This window comes from Aedes albopictus, chromosome 3 (genome assembly GCF_035046485.1).
Source record: "Aedes albopictus strain Foshan chromosome 3, AalbF5, whole genome shotgun sequence".
Lineage (NCBI taxonomy): Eukaryota > Metazoa > Arthropoda > Insecta > Diptera > Culicidae > Aedes > Aedes albopictus.
The window spans coordinates 12,624,571-12,649,665 of record NC_085138.1 but is presented as its reverse complement, the minus strand read 5'-3'; the positions used below and the strand labels follow the sequence as shown (position 1 = coordinate 12,649,665).

The 25,095-nt window shown below is 39.4% G+C and overlaps 2 protein-coding genes across 4 annotated transcripts in view; one reads left to right on the top strand and one right to left on the bottom strand.

Annotated features, from left to right (window-relative positions):
- The window catches only part of LOC109421800 (YLP motif-containing protein 1), a 38,000-nt gene extending 22,659 nt beyond the window's left edge, over positions 1-15,341 (bottom strand). For 2 of the 3 annotated variants that reach the window (XM_029852208.2, XM_062858499.1), the window contains exons 1-2: positions 15,149-15,341; positions 14,581-15,093 (exon numbers count right to left, since the gene is read on the bottom strand). In XM_029852208.2, coding sequence (XP_029708068.2) covers positions 14,581-15,073 — 493 coding nt within the window. In that variant the 5' untranslated portion in view covers positions 15,074-15,093; positions 15,149-15,341. The remainder of the gene's footprint in view (positions 1-14,580; positions 15,094-15,148) is intronic. The other variant, XM_062858498.1, reaches the window with a different exon arrangement.
- Positions 15,342-21,376: 6,035 nt separating this feature from the next.
- Positions 21,377-22,280, top strand: LOC109421799 (uncharacterized). The gene is made up of 3 exons (XM_019696348.3): positions 21,377-21,627; positions 21,690-21,828; positions 21,898-22,280. The coding sequence occupies exons 1-3, from the start codon at positions 21,493-21,495 to the stop codon at positions 22,230-22,232; spliced, it is 609 nt and encodes a 202-aa protein (XP_019551893.3). The 5' UTR covers positions 21,377-21,492; the 3' UTR covers positions 22,233-22,280.
- Positions 22,281-25,095: the final 2,815 nt, after the last annotated feature.

Genomic DNA, 25,095 nt, shown 5'->3' with positions numbered 1-25,095 from the left:
TCATAGCTTGAATTTTGTCTAGGAATTTCTAATCCTAAGGGGCATCCCGATTCCGGTTTCATCACTAGAGTTCTATAACTTGAAGTCTGTGCCAGGGAGAGGTTTACATCTCTAGTACTTAATCGCGGCCCGAAATGGCCTGAATGTTGGCAATCGAAATAGGATTGCAGGCTTCCATTCTGCCAGAACCAAGGGGACGGCTACCTATTTTTTCACTATGGAGTTTGACAGTTTGGATTGTGCCTCCTTACGTGGAGCATAAATTTATGCTCCAGCCAAAATATTCACCAACACAGTCGTGAAATTTGAATGTTTACCTTTTTACGAGGGATATTGGTGCAGAACGCTTTCCCGGGAAGCTGACTAGACTGATAAGAGCAACGATGGACGGTGTGCAGAACAGCGTAAGGATTTCGGGTGAACTATCCAGTTCATTTGAATCTCGACGGGGACTACGACAAGGTGATGGACTTTCCTGCCTACTATTCAACATCGCCCTGGAAGGTGTTATGCGACGAGCCGGGCTCAACAGCCGGGGTACGATCTTCACGAAATCCAGCCAATTTGTATGTTTTGCGGATGACATGGATATTATTGCTAGGACATTTGGAACGGTGGCAGAACAGTACACCCGCCTGAAACGTGAAGCAGCAAAGGTCGGACTGGTGGTGAATGCGGCTAAGACAAAGTACATGCTGGTAGGTGGGACTGAGCGAGACAGGACAAGCCTTGGCAGCAATGTTACGATAGACGGGGATACTTTCGAGGTGGTAGAAGAATTCGTCTACCTCGGTTCCTTGCTAACGGCTGACAATAACGTGAGCCGTGAAATACGAAGGCGCATCATCAGTGGAAGTCGTGCCTACTATGGGCTCCAGAAGAAACTGCGGTCAAAAAAGATTCACCCCCGCACCAAATGTACCATGTACAAGACGTTAATAAGACCGGTGGTTCTCTACGGGCACGAGACGTGGACGATGCTCGAGGAGGACATGCAAGCACTCGGAGTTTTCGAGCGACGGGTGCTAAGGACGATCTTCGGCGGCGTGCAGGAGAACGGTGTGTGGCGGAGAAGGATGAACCACGAGCTCGCTGCACTTTATGGCGAACCCAGCATCCAGAAGGTAGCCAAAGCCGGAAGGATACGGTGGGCAGGGCATGTTGCAAGAATGCCGGACAACAATCCTGCAAAGTTGGTGTTTGCTAACCATCCGGTTGGTACAAGAAGGCGTGGAGCGCAGAGAGCACGATGGGCGGACCAGGTGGAGCGTGATCTGGCGAGTGTTGGGCGTGACCGACGTTGGAGAGCTGCAGCTGCAAATCGAGTATTATGGCGGCAAATTGTTGATTCAGTATTATCATGAATTTGATGTTAACTAAATAAATGAATGAAATGGTGCAGAACGCTTGCATCACATTAGATCTCATAAAAGTGTTGATCCTGAAAAAGCGGCATATTTTATAATATTCAATTTGAGAGTGTTCATGTTTAGGTAAAGTTCCTACAGAGAATGGGAACTGTTTGTGAAAAGAGACACAACCTCTCTTTCGCAAACATTGTTCGTCAAAGTGCGTTTTTCCTTATTTTCTCCCGCTGCTGTATTGAGTGAATATTTGTATTAGTGGGCTCTGGTTGGGCATGATAAGCGGCAACAAAATCAGATCACCATAGCACACCCGTGGCCAGAACCCTATAAATGTGCATTAATATTAGAGGAATATTTACAAGTTAAAATAGCACATTTAACACATAAATAAAACTTGTAATACCCGTAAAACAGCGGCATAAAAGAATGCAACAAAACAAACGGGTGCGAGCTTTGTACTTTTTACACAAACCTGTAAAGTAGATTACAATACTTACAATAATTATAATACTTCAGGCGTTCGATTAGAATAGAAGTTCCTATGTAGAGTCGGTCTATTCAAATCGAATGCCAGACCTTATTATTTTTATAAACCTTTCCCACAACATTCCAGGAAGATCACTGCAAGAAATCTGATGGGCAACAACGATGAAAAGCCTCGAAAAAGCTCTGAAAAAGAAAGAACTTCATGAGAAATATCAACAATGGCTCCTGCAGAAATCCCAAAAGGCTCTCCGGCAAAAAAAAAACTTATGAGAAAGTCCAGGGTAAATTTATAAAAACTCTGAGACATTCCAGAACAAACATCGGAAGGAGTTTCCTGAGAGTAGTATTCGAGAGAAATTGCTGGTGGAATTTCACTGGAAATCCCGTAAGACCTTAAAGATATGTCCCAGCTTAAATTTATGTAGAAATCTAGAAAGAAACACTGGAAGAAAGCTCGCGAAAATTTCTAGTAGAAATTACATGTTGTAAGGAGAAACTTCGAAAACAAATCCGGGAGAAACTCCTCCGCGGAAAACTTCTTAAGAAATCTTGGAAAGAAGCTTTTGTAGAAATCCTAGAAATAACTCCTATAGGAATCAAAAGGAGTAACTCCTATAGAAAATCAAAAGGAGCACCTGAAAAAAAAAATCGCGAATAATCTACAGGAGAAACTCCACGACAACAACTGTGATATATCCTTAGAGAAACTCTTGTGAAGATCCTGATGGAAATCTCTCGAAAATGTCTTTGGGCAAAACGCAGGAGGAATCCCCCGAGAAACTCTGGGAGTAATTCCGAGAAAACCTCTGGAAGAAATTATGGAAACAAGTTCCCAGAAAAAAAAACAAAAGGAGGAATCGCAATTAAGGTATCCTGGAAGATTCACAAGGAAGGAACTTGAAAATAATCGGTCAAATATTGGAAAAATACTGGTAGGAATCCGGTAGAATCTCCGGGAGGAATTTAGGGAAAAGAATACCAAGAAAAATGACGTGAAAAATACATAAGAAATCATGTGAGAAATCCTGGAAGGCATTCCGAAAGGTATTTCTAGAAAGTTCCAGAAAGAAACCCTGGCGGAATTTCTGGAAAATCCTCGTAGAGCAGTTTCTAGATGAATTTATACCTTCCAGCTTCATCAATGTTTACATAGATTTTATAGCATATGCAGGGATTCCTCCAGAAATTCTTCTTATGACACCGCAAGGGGTTTCTCCATGGATTCCTCCAAGAGTTCCTCTTGGCATTCCTCCGCAGAATTCTCCAAAGGTTTTTTTTGTAGAGTGACCAGGTGGAGCTGCAGGACAGCTAATAGCAAAGTCTGGACCCTTTCCCAACTCTCTCCCTACTAGGACCAATACTCACGATGGACTAGACCCGCGGTCACCAAAGTGCGGCCCGCGGGCCGCACGTGATGTCCAGTTCTCTATGTTACCATAGAATTCCTTGCAATGTTTCTTATGGAAGCTGTTCTACTCCAGAAATAATCAAGGATAACGTGTTGAATGTTTCACAAATCGACCCAGGCATTGCAATACGAGCAGTTGAAAAAATGGGCCTGAGGATCACTGGACTAGACGATGTCGTCAACTTGAGCAAAGTGTGTAGTAATTAGTATTGGGTCGTAGTAGTTTTTAAAAATACAGTGTTTCAACTATTCCCATCGCACTAGTGTTTTGGCCGAATGGAAGCTCCAAGGATAAATTGGTAGTTGAACAATATTTCAATAATCGAAAATCTCCGTGGTCACTGGACAACATTCAGAGAGAAAAAAGGCTGTCTATGTTAACGCCTTCAAAGTACTATTCCTGAGAAATATTACAAAGAAGAGCAAAAAAATGTAATAGCTAGTTTTTAAAGATTTGATATTTCTGAAAACTATTCGGAGACAGCTACCAGAGCTAGCGTTTTTAGCCGATATGGGCAACTAGTTTTTCTGGCAGCTTCTCCAAATAACAATCAAATAATATATAAGTTATTTTATAATACATTCTGAAAATTATTTCAAGCTGATTACCAATAGTGTCAATAACCGATGTTGGTCATTGACAGCACCAGCATCATCCCCAAATAACTTTTATATTAGTGTTAGATAACACTTTTTGAGCTTCCATTCGATGTTGCAAATCAGTCAAACCCTATATGTCAAAAGGGGCTGTTCATAAACCACGTAGACCAAAATTTGGCCATCTCAGACCCCCCCCCCCCCTCCCCCCTCGTAGACTTTTGTCCATACAAAAATTTTGAAATTTGTATGGAGCGTAGACTTTGGCCCCCCTCCCCCCAAAAAGTCTACGTGGTTTATGAACGGCCCCAAATATAGTCGTGTCAAATTGTGTTGTTAATTTCGCTAGTCGTCTTCTGCATATCTGTGATCATCTCAGTCCAAAGTATTCTTATATCCACCGTAACCCTTTACATTGTCAACCGTTCTAAGTCCTAAAGAAACATGTAACTAAATTCCTGTTTTTTTTTTTGGTCAGTGTTATAATATCGTATAGGACATAAAAACAAAAAAAGTTCAGTCAGCTGACCTATAAAAAAAAGATTACTTGTCAACTTTTATATATTCATCCCTACAAAACCTATAAAAATAAGAAATACAAATATAAACTTATTTCTAAAATCAACAGTTTAATCTTTACCTAATCATTCCATTATTTTCTAATGGTAATGAATTTAATTGTTCACATAACCTAATCTATAAGGCTGTAAGTCAACTTATCCTAGCGTCCCCTGTCCTGTGTACTTTCGAATTCAAGTGATGAATGATGAGTGTAACGCAGAGACCTCCACTACCTACTCTTGTGTTATGTAAAATTTAACAATTATTGTTAAATTTGAGAAAATTCGAAGAACGCAAAGAGTAGGTATATATGCAAGCTGAATTATAACTTGTCTTTGACTTGTGATAAATGCACAACGGATACTCCTTTGGTTCCCATTAGCACTTACAGCCGATTCCTTTACTTGCGATCAACTCGTAAACCAGATATATCTAGCTCATGTACAAGCGATGGTGAATAAACTGGCGCTAAAAGTGCTAATGGGTTAAGCCCTTCCATCGCGTCAAGATCGAATATCCAGGGGGAGGGTCTTTCAGGTATTTCCCTTCGTATTCTTAATGGAATAAGATTACCATCAGGGTACCAGATTCCGCTCATCTAAGGCCAGTTTCACAGAAAAACGTTATTTGTTAAATGACTGTTAAGCCAATTTGTAATGTTTTTGCAGTTTATGTTAGTTCAATCTAAGTACAATCGGGTTACGTACAAAAGGCTGAATCACATAAGGCTGAATGATTAAAAGGCTGAAACACATAAGGCTGAATAATCAAAAGGCTGAAAGCATCAGAAGGCTGAAAGGTATCGAAAGGCTGAAAGATATCAAAAGGCTGAAAAGTTTTGAAAGTTGTAGAGAATCGAATGAATCATATTTGAGCGTACCATTCCGGTCAACATGGGTTTTGGAAAATCCAGATTTTCAATCATATAATTTAATACAATACAGTAACGGAGTTAGCGGCGTGAACCATCGAAAATCATAGAATTGCCCAAACGAGTAGAGTCTGGTCGTCAGTCCATCAGTTGGCCATTCCTGATTAAGTTTCTCAAGGACCATGACAGGAAATAAAAACTTTATTATACTTCACCCCTCCTCAGCTCAATAATGTATTAACGTAGGAGATTTTCGGGTTTTCCAGAACTCCGGGGACTATACCGCTTTATTCGCGTCGACAGAAACTATTTCCCATATATGTCAAGCAATGTTGTGCGCATAGGAGTTCAGAACCAAATTGCAGCACCACAGTGTGATCAATTTGCGTTGAAGTTCATACTCGGCACACTGCGATCAAATATATTTGAACATGCAAATTGAACGAGGGATAAACTAATGGAAAGAACTGCACCCGTAGCATGCTGACTAACATGTTACCCTGGTATCTGTGAAACTAAAATGGTCATTCTTCTTCTGTACGGCTCTACGTTCTTCCTGGAACTTGGCCTGCCTCTCTCCAACTTAGTGTTCTTTGAGCACTTCCACAGTTATTAATTGGAGGGCTTTCTTTGCCTGCCATTGCATGAATTTTGTACCTTGTGAGGCAAGCACAATGATACACTATGCCCAGAGAGTCGAGAAAATTTTCCCGACCGGAACGGGAATCGAACCCGCCGTCTCCGGATTGGCGATCCATAGCCTTAACCACTAGGCTAACTATAGACTCCATATTTGTGCCATTTTTTCGTCAATTTTAGCAATCTTTTGGATTAATTCGATTAAGAATCTCCTTCCATTGAGAGAGAGAACAAGCCCGACTATCGTGTGTTTCGAAAAATCCGAGTGCCTAGAGCTGTATTTCAATATCCGAGACCACAATGTCGTACCAATGTGTTGTTGTTGTATTAACGAGATTTTTAGCCCAAGGCTAGTTCATCTCGGGACCCACGCTTTACTTCCCTTCCGAAGGAAGAACTCACATTTTGTGAGCTTGTCGGGAGTGGGATTTGATCCCAGGTCCTCGGCGTGATAGTCAAGTGTTCTAACCATCATACCAGGTCCGCTCCGCCCTCGTACCAATGTGACGCATTTTCCCGTGACATAACATAATGTCGTCCAAACATGGAGATGCGGCACAAGGTCCTAGTCCTAGGAAAGAAGGCACATAGGATTTAATGATGAAGATAAGCGCTAATGAACTCAGAGCCAAATAATGTTCTTAAGCAGCAAAAGCTCTGACAGGCAAGTTCAATTCTTTGTCGTCCAAAAAATTTAAAGTGTTCAGTTCATTTTCGGCTCACGTTCAGTTCGAATACAATACTATTTGAAAGAATAGCCTATGTTTAAAAGAAGGAGAAACTTCTGGTAAAAAGTAAGCAGCTTCAACACCTGAACTTAAATTATTGTTCTTTCAACATTTTAAAAGAAGCAACATCTTTGAGAAAAAAAAAGCTGCAGCTATAACATCCAAACACAGTAAGAACAGCCTATGTTCAAAAGAAGGAGAAATCTCTGATAAATCGTTTTTAAGGAATATGCGCACGCAGAAGCTCGCTGCAATTTACACATTGGTAAGAATGCCAGCACTGAATATATGCATATACCACAAAAGAACAGCCTATTTAAAAAAAGAAAAAAATCTATCATGGGAGAGTTATTAGTATGGAGATATTATCATCAAACCTTTCCACTTAGTCGTTACACTGTACTATTTGCGGCCACAATACTTACTCTCCCATCAGAGATTTTTCCCGCTTTTAAGATTGGCTGTTCTTTCGAGGTATATGCATAGATCATAATTTAACCGTTCAACTAGGCTGTACATGGGACAACTAGTAATATTGTAATATTATTGTTACTAGTAATACTGTACAACTAGTAACCCTCCTTAGAATTAAAATCATTATAACCCATTCGGCTAAGTGCCTTTTCAAAAAAGACAATTACACCGTCTTCGACCTTGCGGCCTCTACAGACTGAACAATACTAACATTTGACAACGGACAACACATATAACACCCAGTGGCCCAGTGGAGAATTTTTCGTTTCACGAAAAGTTTTCCCCGACTGGAGCGGGAATCGAACCCACACTCCGAGGCTTACGAGACACCTGAACGACTGACACCGCTAACCGCTCGCCCACGAAGCCCACACAGGCCTGAAATCCATGTTTTCAGCCTTTTGTATTCAGCCTTTTGTATTCAGCCTTATGTGCATTCAGCCTTTTGAAATTCAGCCTTATGTTACCATCCCGGGTTACGTACAAAAGGCTGAAACACAAAAGGCTGAAATAACAAAAGGCTGAATTACGAAAGGCTGAATCACAAAAGGCTGAAAATGTCAAAAGGCTGAAATAACATAAGGCTGAAATAATGATTCGACTAGTTTTCAAACGGCGAGCCAAAAGGCAGTCATACGAGCCTAAAGGCAACACTAAAATCACAGACAAACAGACATAACACTCTAATTATTCTTATCGTACACTGATATAATGATCTTTATAAAAATTTGCTAGTTGGCCGACCACTCAGCCCTGACACTTGCATTGGTTTTGCTTGAGTTTGACGTTTGACGCACACTACCGCTCATTGGTTGATGGTTCATTGGACGAACATGCTTCCGTTACTATGTTCGAAATCGGAAAGCGTTAGGACTGTTTTTCCGCGCTAAAGTATTCATTATTGATCGCCTACATAACTATGACAGTATTTCTCCAAAGAATAGCATATATTTAAAAGAAGGAAAAATCTCTGATCACATTGTTGGCAGCTGTAATGGCAATCAATCTCCATAACAGCATGACTCGAAAGAATAGCTCATGCTCAAAGAAGGAAAAATCTCTAATTGAAATACCATCAATCATTTTTTGTGTTAGTTGGTATGCATCATTAGCCTCTTTACTAAGCACATTCTATGACTAGGACTCATATATGTAGCTGATCTGGTTAATGAACGGGTAGTCATGCTAAGGGTGACGGGTTCGATTCTCCCTCGGGCCAGAAACTTTTTGTAATGGAAAATTCCTTGACAACCGCGGGCATAAAGTATCTTCGTGCCTGTGACACGATATACAAATGCAAAGTGGTCATTGGCAGAGAAGGCTCTCAATTAATAACTGTTGAAATGCGTATATAAGGTGAAAGCAGCCTTTGTCTCAGTTGGGACGTTACGCCAGAAAAAAAAAAGAAAAAGAAGTACTATAACTCATTTCCTGCATTTTTGCAATTTCAGCCTTTTGTGCATTCAGCCTTTTGAAATTCAGCCTTATGTTACTTTCAGCCTTTCGTGTTCAGCCTTTTGTGCACTCAGCCTTTTGAAATTCAGCCTTATGTTAGCATCCCGTGGGAGTGTATAATAGCGATTAAATACACTGTGTACTAAAATCGGCATATTTTACGATTTACACGTATTTTTTTTGCGTGAGCGGCTATTGGAACACATAAAATTACCTACACTTTTTTGGGTCCAATAGCCGTTCAAAAAAATTCTTTGTTTTGTTTTTAAAATTTATGTTATTCGGTAAATATTGCATAAAATAGCTTTGCTCTCATCTAATTTATATTGTCCAAGTATATCCGTGCCAAAAGGAGTGTATTTATGCGTGTAAACTTGATTTTTGCAACAGTGAGCGGCTATTGGGTCATGAGCGGCTACTGGTACACTGACGGTATTTGTCATTTTTGTTGTTGTCAGGGATTCCTGCCGGGATTCCTCAAGGAATTTACCTCGAGATTCTTACATTAATTCCTCTTTAGGATTCCTCCAGGGAGTCTTTCAATGATTCCTTCAGGGTATTCGAGGGGATGCTTTCCGGGATTACTTCCGAGACTTAATCGAGAATTTCTGCAGAAGTTCTTTTGGGGTACCTTCCTAAATTTCTTTTCAAAATTTCTGCATTGATTCCTTCCGATTTTTTTTAGAATTTCCTCCGAGATTCTCTCCTTTTGAGATATTCCCAGGGATTACTCCAGGATTCTTTAAGGGAGTCCTTTCGGGATTCTAGGATTTCTCTCGAAATTGTTTTATGGGATTCCTCCCGTAATTTCTTCTAATATTCCGTTTTTTACCCTTCTTACACCCATAAGAAGGGTATAAATACCGCTTGGAAAACCGACTTTCGATCCGAGGCCCGCAGGGCCGAGTCACATATACCAATCAACTCAGCTCGACGAATTGAGCAAATGTCTGTATGTGCGTGTGTGTGTGTATGTGTGTGTGTATGTGTGTGTGTGTGTGTGTGTGTGAACATACATACACAATGTTACAAAAAAATGTCACTCACGGTTCTTAGCCGTCTGTTGACCGATTTGAGTTCTCTTGGAAGCAAATGAAAGCTACTACATCCTAGTAGAACGCTATTGAATTTTATTTTGATTGGACGTTCGGTTACCGAGATATCTTTCAAAGAGTGCTAGGGAGTAGTACAACTTAATTATTTTAGATATTTTTGACAAAGTGTATCACCATAAATTTCTCAGCCGTCTATCAACCGATTTGGGTTCTTAAGGCCCCAAACGAAAGCTACTACATCCTAGTAGAACGCTATTGATTTTTTTTTTGATTGGACGTTCGGTTACCGAGATATCTTTCAAAGAGTGCTAGGGAGTAGTACAACTTAATTATTTTAGATATTTTTGACAAAGTGTATCACCATAAATTTCTCAGCCGTCTATCAACCGATTCGGGTTCTTAAGGCCCGAAACGAAAGCTACTGCACCCTAGAAGAACGCTTTTGAATTTCATTCCGATTGGACATTTTGTAACCGAGATATCTTTCGGGGAGTACTTTGGAGTAATACAACTTAACTTTTTAAGAGGTCTTTGACAAAATGCTTCATAATAAATGAATCAGCCGTGTGTCAATCGATTTGAGTTCTCTCAGCATCAAATGAAAGCTACAGCATCCAAGTAGTATGCTATTAAATTTCATGCCGTTTGGACATTTTGTTTCCGAGATATCTTTCCACGAGTACTAAGGAGTAATAAAATTTACGCTTTTGAGAGATTTTTGATAAAATGTATCATAATACATTTCTCAGCCGTTTGTCAACAGATTTTTTATGATCATATTTGGTTACACAAGTTAGTTATACATGAAAATGCAATTGCATCAAATACATAAAAGCTACTATCTCTTTGTAATATTTGAGCTTAATAAACAGTAGCAAAAATATCACGGAATGTATGTAGGAAAAGCCTTTTTTTTTATGATCAAATTTGGTTTCTCAAGGAGCTCTGCATGAAAATGCAATTGCATCAAATATATAAAAGCTACTATCTCTTTGTAATATTTGAGCTTAACCCTCTAATACCCAAATTTTAGATTTTGATCTAAATATCATTTTTCGTCATCTAAAATCGATTTAAACATGTTTTGGAAGATGATTCTTTTTAATTCTCGATTTCGTGAATTTCAGTTTTTGATTTTTCTAATTTTTATTTTTGAACATCCCCACAGTTTTATATTTTTCCTGGAAGCCTATTTGCGGTACGGATTTTTTGAGATGAAAACATTTTTGAGATTTTATGATTATTGTTAAAATATTTTTATTTTAAATTTTTTTCATAGAAAATTTTATTTTCCGTGTAATTTTAAGGAAAATAATTTTAGAGTGTATTCGATTCCCTTAAACTATAAAACTAGGATATAATGATTTGGAAAAAATTTAAAACATGTTAATCGTAGCGATTCAATACAAAATAAACAATGACTACTAGAAGGTGACTAAAACATCAATTTTTCAATGATTTTTAAGAAATGTAAATACGCTTTAAAATACACCAAAAACCATTTTGAGATATACAAAACAGTCCTAAATATCAGCCAAAAATATAAAAATTTTGATTTTCCACGAAACAAAAATTACAAAAAGGCTCAAACTATACCCCGTCTAAAGGCGGGGTTGGGTATTAGAGGGTTAATAAACAGTAGCAAAAATATCACGGAATGTATGTAGGAAAAGCCTTTTTACCCTTCTTACACCCATAAGAAGGGTATAAATATCACTCGAAAAACCGACTTTCGATCCGAGGCCCGGAGGGCCGAGTCTCATATACCAATGAACTCAGCTCGACGAACTGAGCAAATGTCTGTATGTGTGTGTGTGTATGTGTGTATGTGTGTGTGTGTGTGTGTGTGTGTGTGTGTATGTGCGTTACAAAAAAAGTCTCGCACGTTTCTCAGCCGTCTGTCAACCGATTTGAGTTCTCTTGGAAGCAAATGAAAGCTACTACATCCTAGTAGAACGCTATTGATTTTTTTTCGATTGGACGTTTGGTTACCGAGATATCTCTCGAAGAGTACTTATGAGTCATACATCTAAACTTTTTAAGATTTTTGACCAAGTGTATCGTAATAAATATTTCGGCCGTTTGTCAATCGATTTGGGTTCTCTTGGCATCAAATGAAAGCTACAGCATCCTAGTAGATCGCCCAGAAATTTTATTTCGATTGGACATTTGGTTACCGAGATATCTTTCGAAGAGTACTTAGGAGTTATACAACTAAACTTTTTGAGATTTTTAACAAAGTGTATCATACTAAATATCTCAGTCGTGTGTCAATCGATTTGGGTTCTCTTGGCACCAAATGAAAACTACAACATCCTAGTGGATTGCTCAGAAATTTTATTGAGATTGGACATTTGGTTACAGAGATATCTTTCGAAGTGTACTTAGGATTTATTCAACTAAACTTTTTGAGATTTTTGACCAAGTTTATCATAATAAATATCTCAACCGTCTGTCAACTGATTTCGGTTCTCCTGGCACCAAATGAAAGCTACAGTATCCTTGTAAAAGGATCTGAAATTTTGTTTGGATTGGACATTTGATAACTGAGATATCTTTCGAAGAGTATTTTAATAAATTCCTTTTTACCCTTCTGTCTGTCAACCGATTTGAGTTCTCTTGGAAGCAAATGAAAGCTACTACATCCTAGTAGAACGCTATTGATTTTTTTTTCGATTGGACGTTTGGTTACCGAAATATCTCTCGAAGAGTACTTATGAGTCATACTTCTAAACTTTTTAAGATTTTTGACCAAGTGTATCATAATAAATATTTCGGCCGTTTGTCAATCGATTTAAGTTCTCTTAGCACCAAATGAAAGCTACAGCATCCTAGTAGATCACCCAGAAATTTTATTTCGATTGGACATTTGGTTTCCGAGATATCTTTCGAAGAGTACTTAGGATTTATACAACTAAACTTTTTGAGATTTTTGACCAATTCTATAATAATAAATATCTTAGCCGTCTGTCAACCGATTTCGGTTATCCTAGCACCAAATGAAAGCTACAACATTCTAGAAGAACCCTATACAATTTCATTAGGATTGGACATTTGATTACCGAGATATCTTTCAAAGAGTACTTGGGAGTAATACAGGTTAACTTTTTGAGAGATTTTGGACCAAGGGTACCATAATAAATATCTCAGCCATCTGTCAACCGATTTGGGTTCTCTAAGCACCAAATGGAAGCTACAATATCCTTGTATAAGGCCCTGAAATTTTATTTCGATTCGACATTTGATTACTGAGATATCTTACGAAGAGTATTTCAATAAATTATTTTTTATTATTATATTCACTTGTTATCTTGCATTAGTTTTTCACCAGTCTATGGGAAATTATTTCCAATAAATTATGCTGATCTCATACAAAGTGTATTCTGGCTGGTTATTGTTTTCAACAAAATTATAATTAACAAATAACAAATACACAGGAATTTTATGAAAACTAACAATATGTTAAATGAAAGCTTTGAATTTATATATTGTTGGAAAAATGCAAGAACCGGACAGCTAAAATAACTAATTAATGCCAAAACTGATTAACTTAGTAGATATATCATTTTTGTCCTTTTTACACAATAACCATGAATACCAAGTACTTCGGAGCTAATTTATTCGACTGATTAAGACATATTAGACAAAGTGCATCTCGCTTATTTTCTTATCCATTTGTTAATCGATTCAAGATTATTTGGCAGTTAACAAAAGATACAATATTCCAGAATATGTAAGCTATTTTTTAAACATTCCATAAAGATTCTAGGAGGTGTCTTGGCATTTATGGTAGTTTAGTCCATGGTCCATGATGCTATTTCGGAAACCAATCCACTAGATGCCAAATCCACAATATTTTCTAGAACTTTTGGTCAATTACACAAAATAAATATGTTACAAATAATACAACAATTATTTTAATAAGTGTAAGAAGGGTTCTGTTCACCATAGGTGGATTAAATCGGGTTTTTTTCTTTGAAACTGAATTCCTCCAAATAATTTCCCTGGAATTCCTCTATAGGGGAGGATGAAGGGCATTCTTCAAAAGTGTAATGAGTTATTGTAATTGTGTCTAAAGTATTGTGTCTAAGTAAGTCAGAGTAAATGTGTCTAAAGTATCGGAAAATATGCTGAGAACGCCTGGCAAGAGAATGTCAAAAATGCTGAAAAAAATACGCAACGTCGTTAATGGATTCTCCCATACAAAAAGATCCTGGACAAACCGCAAAGCGAATCCAGACATTCATAGCATGGTCCTACTGAATAAGAACAATCAAGAGCTCCTACTAAAAGCAATGTTTGAGATTGATCGAGATTTCTATAGTAAATTGTAATGTAAGCTGACAATCTTTCTTCTATTCTTTTCGAGTAGGTATTTGTTATCTCTGTCACAGATTCAGAATGAAACGAAAAATAAAAGCTAAAGCAGAAAGCGAGAAAATTGTCAGATGTTGATGACCTACATTGAAGATTTTTTTAGAATTACACTATAAGCTTTCAATTTGTTCGTGTAATCATGTTCATTCTATTGAAACTTGGATATGGATAATAAATTTATTTGAAATTTGAATTTTGAGACACGTTGGGCGTTAACGGGTCAATTTATTCCCAGTTAAATAGATTGATTTTCCCTCACGATTCGCAACGTAAAATCAAAAACTTCACGACAAAAATCAAACATAAAACTATTACATCATTTGAGATTGCAATATTCTTGGTAATTTGTAATTTATTAGTAACATCACGACACCCTGTTGGACAGGCCATATATCAGGTCAAGGAAAATCATACATATACTGCCGTGAATCACATACCAGTCCCATCTTTGCTGGATTTCTTATGCAAATGGGACAGATATGCGATTCACGGCAGTATAGCTATTTATGACATTGGAGGCTAGTACTAAACTACAGTTACATTGGTTTAAAAAAATACATACCTTCTCCAGCAACGCTATCGGGATGAGGTTCCGGCGGTGGTGGTGGTGCTGCTGTGTTCGATGGCATAGGCGGAGCGATGGCCACCGGAGGAACGGGAGCCACAACAGCAGCCGGAATCATCGGCACAGCATTTACGGTCGGGGGCATTGCCGGGACAGGAGCCGGCACAGGTTGAGTCATTGGCACTATTGACGGTGGAGGAACATTGGTGGCCAATCCCATATGCTGCAATGGCATCGGCGCCGGCACTGCCGGCAACGGTTTGCCCATCTGGCGGGCATACTGCTCGCCGTACTGGGCATGCCATTGGGCGTATTGCTGTTGGTACTGCTGCCACTGTTGCCACTGGGCGTACTGCTCCGGAGACATGGCAGAGTAACCACCGGGGAGTGCAGCGGGAGCAGCAGCAGCCGGAGCCACCGATGGTGGCGCAGCTGCTGTTGCGTATCCTGCATAACCTGGTTGTACTTGCCAACTGTTTGGCCAAGACATCACTCTCCTTCGAAGCTAATCTACAATGCGAGGAAATGCGAGGCAAACAGCGAGGAGAAAAAATGCAAAATTTACCTCAAAATCCACGATTTAGTAGGAAATGCAAGCACAAAAACAATTTCCACAAACGGATGATTAGTTTGGAACACTTTTTTGGTAAAACTAACACTGTTTTTGCACAAAAAATTCAACTTTTCTTCACCCGAAAGCACCGCTCTCAAACATTATCCATTTTGTTTTACAGCTCAGACTGACAGCGCTTTCCCGAAAGTGCTTCGTGCCTCGAACGGTTGTCATAAGTACATGGTTGATTCACGTCAGGGAAGGTAGGCTTGGTTCGAAAATATTAAGCCGAAGTGAAAAAGGGCCTTATGGACTTATCTACCGATGAACCAAATTCATCGCGGTCCGAGAATTTTGACATTAGAGCGTGGCCGTTTCTAATCAGAATTGAACGATTCTGATTGGGAATGGCCCCGCTCTAGTGTCAAAATTCCCGGACCGCGATGAATTTGGTTCATCGGTGGATAAGTCCATAGGCCCTAAAGAGGCATGCATACATAAGCAGGCCCCTGACACGGCCTATATCAATGCATTGGAATTATGGTAGACAGGATGTCCTGGGCGCTAATAAATAGCGCCCACTGTCAGATGCGAAAACATCAACAACTTTTTGTTTAACGATTATTTTGGTTTGTTGATCAATTTTTAAAATCAATTTTTGCATCTCAAATGATCACAAAACACTTCAAACTCGCTTTTATATTAATGTACGGGAAGAGGAGCACGCGATTAGTTGAATGAAGCAACCCAACAAACATCCAATGTGAAGGTGCATTTCGTGTGTGGCTCAAAACATTAAACAAAGCAGAGTTTGTTGATTACACGCTCGTTTCAATTTACACGAATGTGAGTATAAAGCGGTTAGATGTTGGCTACGATAAAATTCATTCCTGCCAGGGGCCTGTACATAAGACAATCTAGCGTTCATCACCCTTCTCTCTCAAGCAGCCACAGAAGATAGCGATTTTGTATATATTTAATATTTTCATAGGGAAACGTTTCCGTATGAAAACAAACCTATCCTCCTCGGCAGCGAAACGTCAGATAGCCTTATATCGAGATGAGTGAAACGATAAGCTCGACCGAGGGCAGTTCGGCGCAATAATAGCACCGACGATAATAGCACAGACAAACAGACATACTACTCAAATCGAAATCATCGCACGATTTAACGGTCATTTTGAAAATATAGTGTGGTTCGGACTGTGCTCGCATGTGTCATGGTGGCGCTGCTGTGCCTACATCACCTCTCAACTTTGGAGAGAAATGAACGCGACGCCGATCAATGTTTACATAAAATGACTCAATCATGAACCTTCATTCATGTTTTATGAATGGATGACGGCACGGGGGAGTCGTCACCTGCAAAATTGTTACATCGAGCCGAGGGAAACCACACCTGCAAATCAGTAGCGTAGCCAGAAATTTGCTCTGGGAGGGGTTTTCGATGTTCCATAATACCTTTTTATTATTTGACACTCACATTTCGTAAATATATACAATGAATTTGAGCCGCAGGTTAAAAATAGCGGCACAGCCGAAAATTTTTTTTCATCACAAAGCGTTTTATACTGGAAATTTGAGCCAGAAATTTTGGCTCTGGGGGGGTTTTAACCCTAGAACCCCCCCCCCCATGGCTACGCCACCCAGGTAACCACTAAGCACTGTTCTGAGCATTATAACGGCCACTAAACAGCTTTTCAGTGCTAAAGAGCTCTATATAAGCATTCCTAATGCTTATGGGCACTATAACCAGTAAGAACTAAATTAAGCCCTGTAAGCCTATATAAAGCCTACAAGCTGTAAAGAAGTTTGTCAGTGCTGTCACAGGGCTTGGAGCACATGACGTTTATATCAATCAAAATAGATTTCGACCAAAACAGACTCGAGTCGGTCATGATCAATACATTTTAAACACCCATGTCGGACGGGATTGGCGGAACGGGATTTTTTTTGTTGTTGGAATGTTTATCGGAATGGTGTTGTTAAATAGATAATGGAATCTGGTTATCTTGATTATTCCATTTTTTTCAATCAAGGTAAACTCCAGCTCGTTTCCCTCTTCTTCTGAAACGTTTCCCGACCATTTATATAAACATTGTTTATCCTGCATCAATTCCTACGTTCATCACCACCAAGCTTACCACTGATCCTCATCCCATATCATTTTCAACCTTCGAAATGCCCAAACTATTTTGTTTTTCATGGTTTAAATACTAGTTTGATCACACCATTCCCATGGTGCATTGGTGGAGCAGATGAGAAAGGCAACGGACTTGGACTTGATCAGGAACTCGGAGGACAACAGCTAGAATCTGGATGAAGTAGCAAAAAAGCAACTTCAATGGAAGCGAAGGAAGTTAGAAAAGAACAGGACAATTTTTTTTTCTTTTTTCTTTGTCTCACTTTTGACAACTTTCGCTCCAGAGACTTGGTACGATATTTTAAAGTTGGCCGTATATCAGCCGAATAATTCGCCAAAAGTGGCTTTTGAGCAGCTCTATAAGAGGATATAGTACCAATTAGCTCTGTTAGCCAGGTTCTACATTCGACTATAGAGCCGACTTAATGCCATTTTTACGGCTTAATGGTTACTTGGGCAGTGCTGCAAATAAATGCTTCGGATTGAGCATTATAGAGGGTGCTAGTGAGATGCCAAACGATGTTTTTGAAGCAATTTTCTTCTGAGTAATATGTCTGTTTGTCTGTGATAATAGGCCGCCGATGCTTCAGCTTCGTGAGCGGATGATCGTTTTATTTTGGATTAGGCGCCATCCACAAATTACGTAACCTTCCTGGGGGAAGGGGGAGGGGGTATGGCCGAACGTTACGGTCCATAAAAAAATCGGGTTTTCATACAAAAAAGCGTTACGAAGGGGGAAGGGGGGGTCGAAAAATGTTGATTTTAGCGTTACGTAATAAATGGAAATCCATGTTGTCACTAATGCCAATAGACAAGTGCACCGATGAACTGAATTCATCGCGGTCCGAGAATTTTGACACTAGAGCGGGGTCGCTTCCAATCAGAAGTGAAAGATTTCCAATCAGAATTGAACAATTCTGATTGGGAACGACCCCGCTGTAGTGTCAAAATTCTCGGACCGCGATGAATTCAGTTCATTGGTGGATAAGTCCATGCTACAAGTCGGAAATGAACGATAGTCGATAAAAACGATAGAAGTCGACGAGTGGAACGTCGGCGATTTTTAATGTATCCAGTTTTGCATTGTTAACAAACCGACAATGATTATTCTTAAGGGCCTAACTGACTTGATCGATTTCTCTTCGACGACTCTCTCTTTCACTAACAACTTGATCAAAACAAACAAAATCATTATTCTTTTTGTTTCTAGAGCGAGATGTAGTCGTCGTCTTCGCATTTCAACCAAAAAATCTTTGGAAAACTTACACTGCGAACTCGGCATTACCCTTTAAAGTGCAAAAAGTACCCATTTTTTGCAGATGTATGGAGCTGTCAAAAAAAGGGTAAATTAAAATTTTACGAAAAGAGTAAATTTTGCCCTTTTTGGTGAATGGAGCTCTTACCCATTTCTGGGTGAAAATCATCTTGAACATCTTCCTTGGTCCCGAGCTTGGTCCTATTCCTAGTGGTAAATTAGTTGGCATCTTAAATTCAAGTTTCTTCAAAGTTTCGCAGCTTTCAAATAGAAAACTGATTGTAGATGTGCTGGTAAGTGCCTTTTATACATATTTGCAACAAGTTGTAATCCTCGAGAAAATATTTTTTTTTTATTTTTGCAGGCTATTTTCGAGGCACCGAAATCCGGACCAGAATCTGGGATCACAAAGATGGCATAAATTGTAATCCTCCCACCTACGAAAGATCCCCTGGAATATCTCAGGAAACGAATGGAGTACATATTCCGAAAACAATTATTGTAGTCTAGCCAAAACATAGTTCAAAAGCTAAGTAAGGATTATGTCGGCCTCACAACGAAGCAATTATTCATTTGCATTGCAAATAGTGTTAAGTTATAAACGTTTAAGATGATTTTCTGTTGTTTTTAGAGCAAATAAAGTATCCTCCCATACATTGCTGTAAATCGTTCATTCTGTTATCCAAAATTTCCTTTAAAATTAAAAAATTTCAAAAGTTCTGAAAAAATAAATAAAACAGTAAAATTTACTCTTTATGCCAGCCGAATTAATTAAGAATAATGGGTAAAATTTACACGGTGAACTGACGTACGGGCGCTTTACTCTTTTAAGAGTAAAGGTCGTTTACCCTTTTTATGAGTTCACCTAGTTACTCTCGAAATGGGTACTTTTTACCCTTTAAAGAGTACTTTGATCTTACAGTGTAATACGTAATAACTAGATGAACATTTGAAAAGGGCCTATCTGCATTTTGTAAACAAACATGTTTCTGTCTCTGTAGGGCCCATCTGCATCCACCCACGCACATCAACAGCCTTAAGCCTAGTACGCACCTGGTAAGAAAAGCACTCAAGAAAAAATCCCTCTAATTACCAAAGGAATTTTGCCAACTGATTAGTATGGGAGGAAATGTCAGTTTTCCTTGGGGAATAATTGAACGGAACATTTTTCCGCAAGGAAAAGTGACAGCTCCATTTGATTTGCCCGGCAGGCGTTACGAGCGTTACACAATTTTCATTTCTTTTCAGCTGCGGACCGCTCAGGAAAATTTTGTCAACGAAATCATTTCTTGACCGTTTCTTGTCCTATCCTTTTCCACAGTACTTTTCAGGTGCGTACTACACTTTAACAGACGAGTGTACCGATGAACTGAATTCATCGCGGTCCGAGAATTTTGACACTACAGCGGGGTCGTTCCCAATCAGAATTGATCAATTCTGATTGGAAATCTTTTACTTCTGATTGGAAGCGACCCCGCTGTAGTGTCAAAATTCTCGGACCGCGATGAATTCAGTTCATCGGTGCACTCGTGCCTGTGCAGCCTTTGATGCTTTCTTGCTCACTCCCACAGGAAATTTGACTTTTACTGAGGGCCCCGTTGTCAAATTTTCCGAAGGAGTGAGGAAGACAGCACATAATGGTGCAAAGGCTAATAGCTTGATGAACACTTTTTCTGATAAGGGTGTTGATGTGCGTGGGTGGATGCAGATGGGCCCTACAGAGACAAAAACATGTTTGTTTACGCAAAGCAGATAGGCCCTTTTCAAATGTTCGTCAGATAACACAAAGAGAGGATCGATGAAGAGAAATCGAAAATGACAGTTAGGCCCTAATGAAGAATCAGTGTCGACACATTTATATTACTCATTGCGGAGATTTATAGATTCTGGCGCAAAAAAATGAAGAGGCTTATTTTTAGCGTAGATGCATTACAAATGTTTGTTTAAGTCTAGTATGCACCTGGTAAGAAAAGCACTCCAGAAAAAATCCCTCTAATTACCAAAGGAATTTTGACAACTGATTAGTATGGGAAAAAATGTCACTTTTCCTTGAGGAATAATTGAATGGAATATTTTTCCGCAAGGAAAAGTGACAGCTCCATTTGATTTGCCCGGCAGGCGTTACGAGCGTTACACAATTTTCATTTCTTTTCAGCTGCGGACCGCTCAAGAAATTTTGTCAACGAAATCATTTCTTGACCGTTTCTTGTCCTATCCTTTTCCACAGTACTTTTGAGGTGCGTACTACACTTTACAATGCAAAACCATCGCCAAAGGTGTACTCAACAACGCAGTGTGAAATATTCGCCAGCACACGGTCTGTTTTCACATCTGTGGGCCCACGCAAGAAAAATCCACGCAACTAATTTTCGCGCAGGAGTCTAAACAGGTGGAATCTCCGCAATAATGCACCTACGATAAAAATGAGCCTTATCATTTTTTTACGCCAGAATCTATGGACTTATCCACCGATGAACCGAATTCATCGCGGTCCGAGAATTTTGACACTAGAGCGGGGTCTGTTCCAATCAGAATCGTCCAATTCTGATTGGAAACGGACCCGCTCTAGTGTCAAAATTCTCGGACAGCGATGAATTCGGTTCATCGGTGGATAAGTCCATATAAATCTCCGTAACGGGCAAAAAAATGAATTTATTTTTCATAATGGTCCGTGTAGGCCTTTTTCAAATGCTAGTGCAGAAATTCTAAACATTTTCGGACCAAGTTCATCGATTCATCCCACGAACAAATCGAAAACAGTCACTTTCCAGAGTCGAATCGAAACTGTCAGGAACCTCTCTGATGGTGTTCATCGCACTTTGTTTTGACAGTCGAAAAATGTGTTCCTGCTGATCCTGATGGATGTTGTGTTTTAGCTTCGTGTTCTAGATTAATTTTTATTTTAGTCGAAAAGTTAGGCGGCGATTATTCCGATTTCTGGTCGCATCCGTCGATACCATGGCAAGTAGTTCACAAATCCCATTGGCCCAACTTCAGCCTGTTTTCAAAGAAATCGTGGAAAATATTTTCAATCGATGGACGGCGCTTCGGCTAGCGGTGGAACATGGCATGGGCGGACCACTCGGGTTAAATGTAAGTTTTTTTTTATTTTTGAATTTCATTACGTTGTTTTGCAAATGTATGCACTGTTACAGACTGCAATAGAAATTATCAACTACATTACGTGCTATTGCACGGAGAACAAACGAGTTGATGCCTACGATCTGCGGGAAGTCATGGAGGAGATAATGGATCAGGAATTTGAAACCATCTGCGAAGATGAATCCGTTAAAGGTGAGTATGATCTTCTGTTATTGAGATGCGAAGTACCTACTTCAATAAGAAATTTTTATTGTACAATAGAAATTAGCGAACTTCTGATCAAATATCTCAACCTTCTGAGAGATAACAAAGAAGAGCAGGTCAGGTTGGAATTGGCACGAATGGGTCCGTGCGAAATTTGGATCAAGTCGGGCAATCGGATAAAGATGCAAGCGATGGATGATAGCAGCGGAACGGACGACGACAACGACGATGATGATATGGATCAGGACATGGATATGGAACCAACAGTGGCCCCAGCGGCGACGAGGTCCGCTATGAATCCCACCCCGAGCACACAGGGTTCGACGACAGAGTTCCTCGAGGAGGACGTGGATCCAGGGTGGACTCAGGTTCGCGGCAGGAGGAGGAGATAAAGAGCAATACTGAACTGGGAGGATAATAATATGAGGCTGGAAAAACAATTTCACGGATTGTTATTTCGGATGACGATCCACCTATAATTTATGGCAACCCATTCTAGTTTTTGGAGCTTGGCGAGCAGTGCAAGTCATTTTTATCCCAAAGGCAAGTGAGTATGGTAAATTATCACCAAGACAGTGTCTACTACCTGGAAAACCTGGAATCCGCAGGGATTTTTTTTTATCAGGGAAACACTTGGAATATTCAGATAAGATTTTACATCGATAGTGAACTTGTACTTCTAGTAGAACTATTCACAAGTAGTCCTTAGAGTTTACTACTATATTGTTGGTATGAGTCAGATAGCTGACATCAATCTAGAAATACCGTTACAATGACTTTTTTCAGAAATTCTGTCAGGGTTTCTTTCTGGAACTACTTTGGAAATACCTCTTGGAATGCCTCCTAAGGTTTGTCACAGGGTTCCTTCCGCATTGTTCCATGATAAATCCCAACTAACATTTTCAGCGCTATAAGCTTCAGTCATTTGCTTTCTGTTGTGTAACCATCGAGTAAAAGCAGTCAACGCTGAATAAAAGGAAAGCTAGTCAAATATAAATCGTAAGCTAATACACGACTGCAAAACAAGCATCATACAGCTACCAAACTCGGTTTTCAGAAATTCATTGCTTGTCACTGGGGCTGCCTTTACTCCACCGTATTCCGACTCCGGGAGATTTCCCGGAAGATGTGAAAACTTGAACACATCGAATAGGAGTCCCCACTAACAAAACAGCTGCTACTATACAGTACAATACGTTATAGGTACTGACAAATCCCCAAACCAGCAGCGCTTTAAAGGCCGTTATGCGATTTCATTACGGCTAGAAGCTGTAATAAAGAAAACCAACACGGCTTGTCGGATATAAACATTATTGTCAAAACAAACATTAAGTGGGATATATAGCTACTACACAAATTCTTTACAGCTATCCATGTATGTGCTGTGAAATTATTTGGGTTGCTTTTATTTCATTTTCATTTTCATTTTGCAGCATTTGGTGGGGCAATGAGAGCGCAAGTCAGTCCAAAGCCGATGATAAGGAGGGGTAATGGCTGAATAGTCTTTGCTGACCACATAAACGCCATGGGATCAGGCGTGTAACTACAGCGCATTTGGCCCCTCAGCTCCAATGTCAGGCACGCTGGCTGTAGTGAATGACAAGCGAGCAAGACATTGGAGCTGAGGGGCCAAATGTGCTGTAGTTACGCGCATGCATGGGATAGGAAAAGGGTATTTTGGTGTGGGATTAGGGTGTTGGTGCAGACTTGACGATATCAATGCTATTCAGATGCAAAATAATTTTAAGGCTCAATAGTGAATCGCATACCTTCCAAAACCAAAAAACAATAATCCACAAAATACCAAGCAAGTCATAGAAAGAAAAAGCGCCCGATTGTTTATTTTGTCAATTATAACAAACGGAAACTTCTACCCTCTCCGACTCGCCAGTCACCCCAGAAAAAAATGTCCCTTCAGTTCTGGAAAATATATTATCCCAATTAAGCCTTTAATCGAATTATCATATGCTGATTTATCGACCGTATTCTATTAATAACTTGATGATTTTGTGGCTATATCGGTCTCTTTCTACTCATAGTATAAGGGAGTAGAGATCAAAGTGGATAATGAAATGATAGATATGATAGAATTCGCTAGGTAGCGAACAAGTGTGAAATTTTTTATCCAGCTTTTTACGCTGGCTATAAAAATGCGAGGGGTGATTCGAATTTGACAATTCTTGCCGACACATTTTATAGTATGGTCTTAGTAGGCTGGAGTAGAGGTTTGTTGATCAGAATGTCAAAAATATTCGCAGCTTTTGTTTGGGAGATACGAATTCTTCGTAGCAGAAATTTCGTTAAATTATGCATTTTATGCTTTTGATTGCACTCTAACTCTAATTACTCTTAATTTTAGGATTCCCGATGACTGTAACTGTGAATAAAATTGCATTGTGGCTGATGTTCTACGACTATGTATACCAAAACCCTTCATTAGTAGCAGTTATGTGGTGTGCCATATCGGATCGGTTGAAGTTTTCTTTTAGTTTAAACATCCTTCATGTTTTGGGGATGTGGCAAGATAGTGCAAAGAGAGAGGGAGGAGGTCTTTATCGTAAAAGCAGGGATTCGATTTTAAAAAGCTGTTTCTAGTACGCTATTTATTCTAGCCGTATGGTCTAGAAGGATTCTGAATAGATTATGTTTTGAACTGCTCACGTTACGATGCAGTTCTCGCTACGCCGTGACTGCGCCATGGCTTAGACGTGTCCCAATCTTGCAATCAAAAACCATGTTTAATTTTGTCAGAGTCCTTATCAATGTATCGTAGGCGGGAACCCGGTCAGGCATCTTCCTGATTCTAGTCCAGTGAAGTTTAAAAAGAACAAATCTTTAAAATCTGCCCTCATTTGGAAGATCGTCAAAATACATACCAGCAATAAATGAAAATGGGCGAAACCGTCACAACTGCGATCTAGGCATAGATTCAATTCTGTGGGGCTTAAATAAAATTCCTGACTTCAAGTCACGTATTGATCTGAGATCACCGGGTGATTTGGATAGATTTTCATGTATTTGACACTGGAGTTCATACCACAGTCCACCTAAAATAGCAAAAATAAACTATGTAGAATTATTTTAAAAATTGTGAAAATAAAAAACAGGATTCCTATTAATGTCAATTTCTTGATTTTGCTTTGGCTGACCAAGCCATGTGGGAAATTACACTGTTGAAAATGCTTTGACATCCATGTGCACAACAGAACATGTGCTCGATGAACAAATTGAGATTTGAAATTATGAAAAGAAATC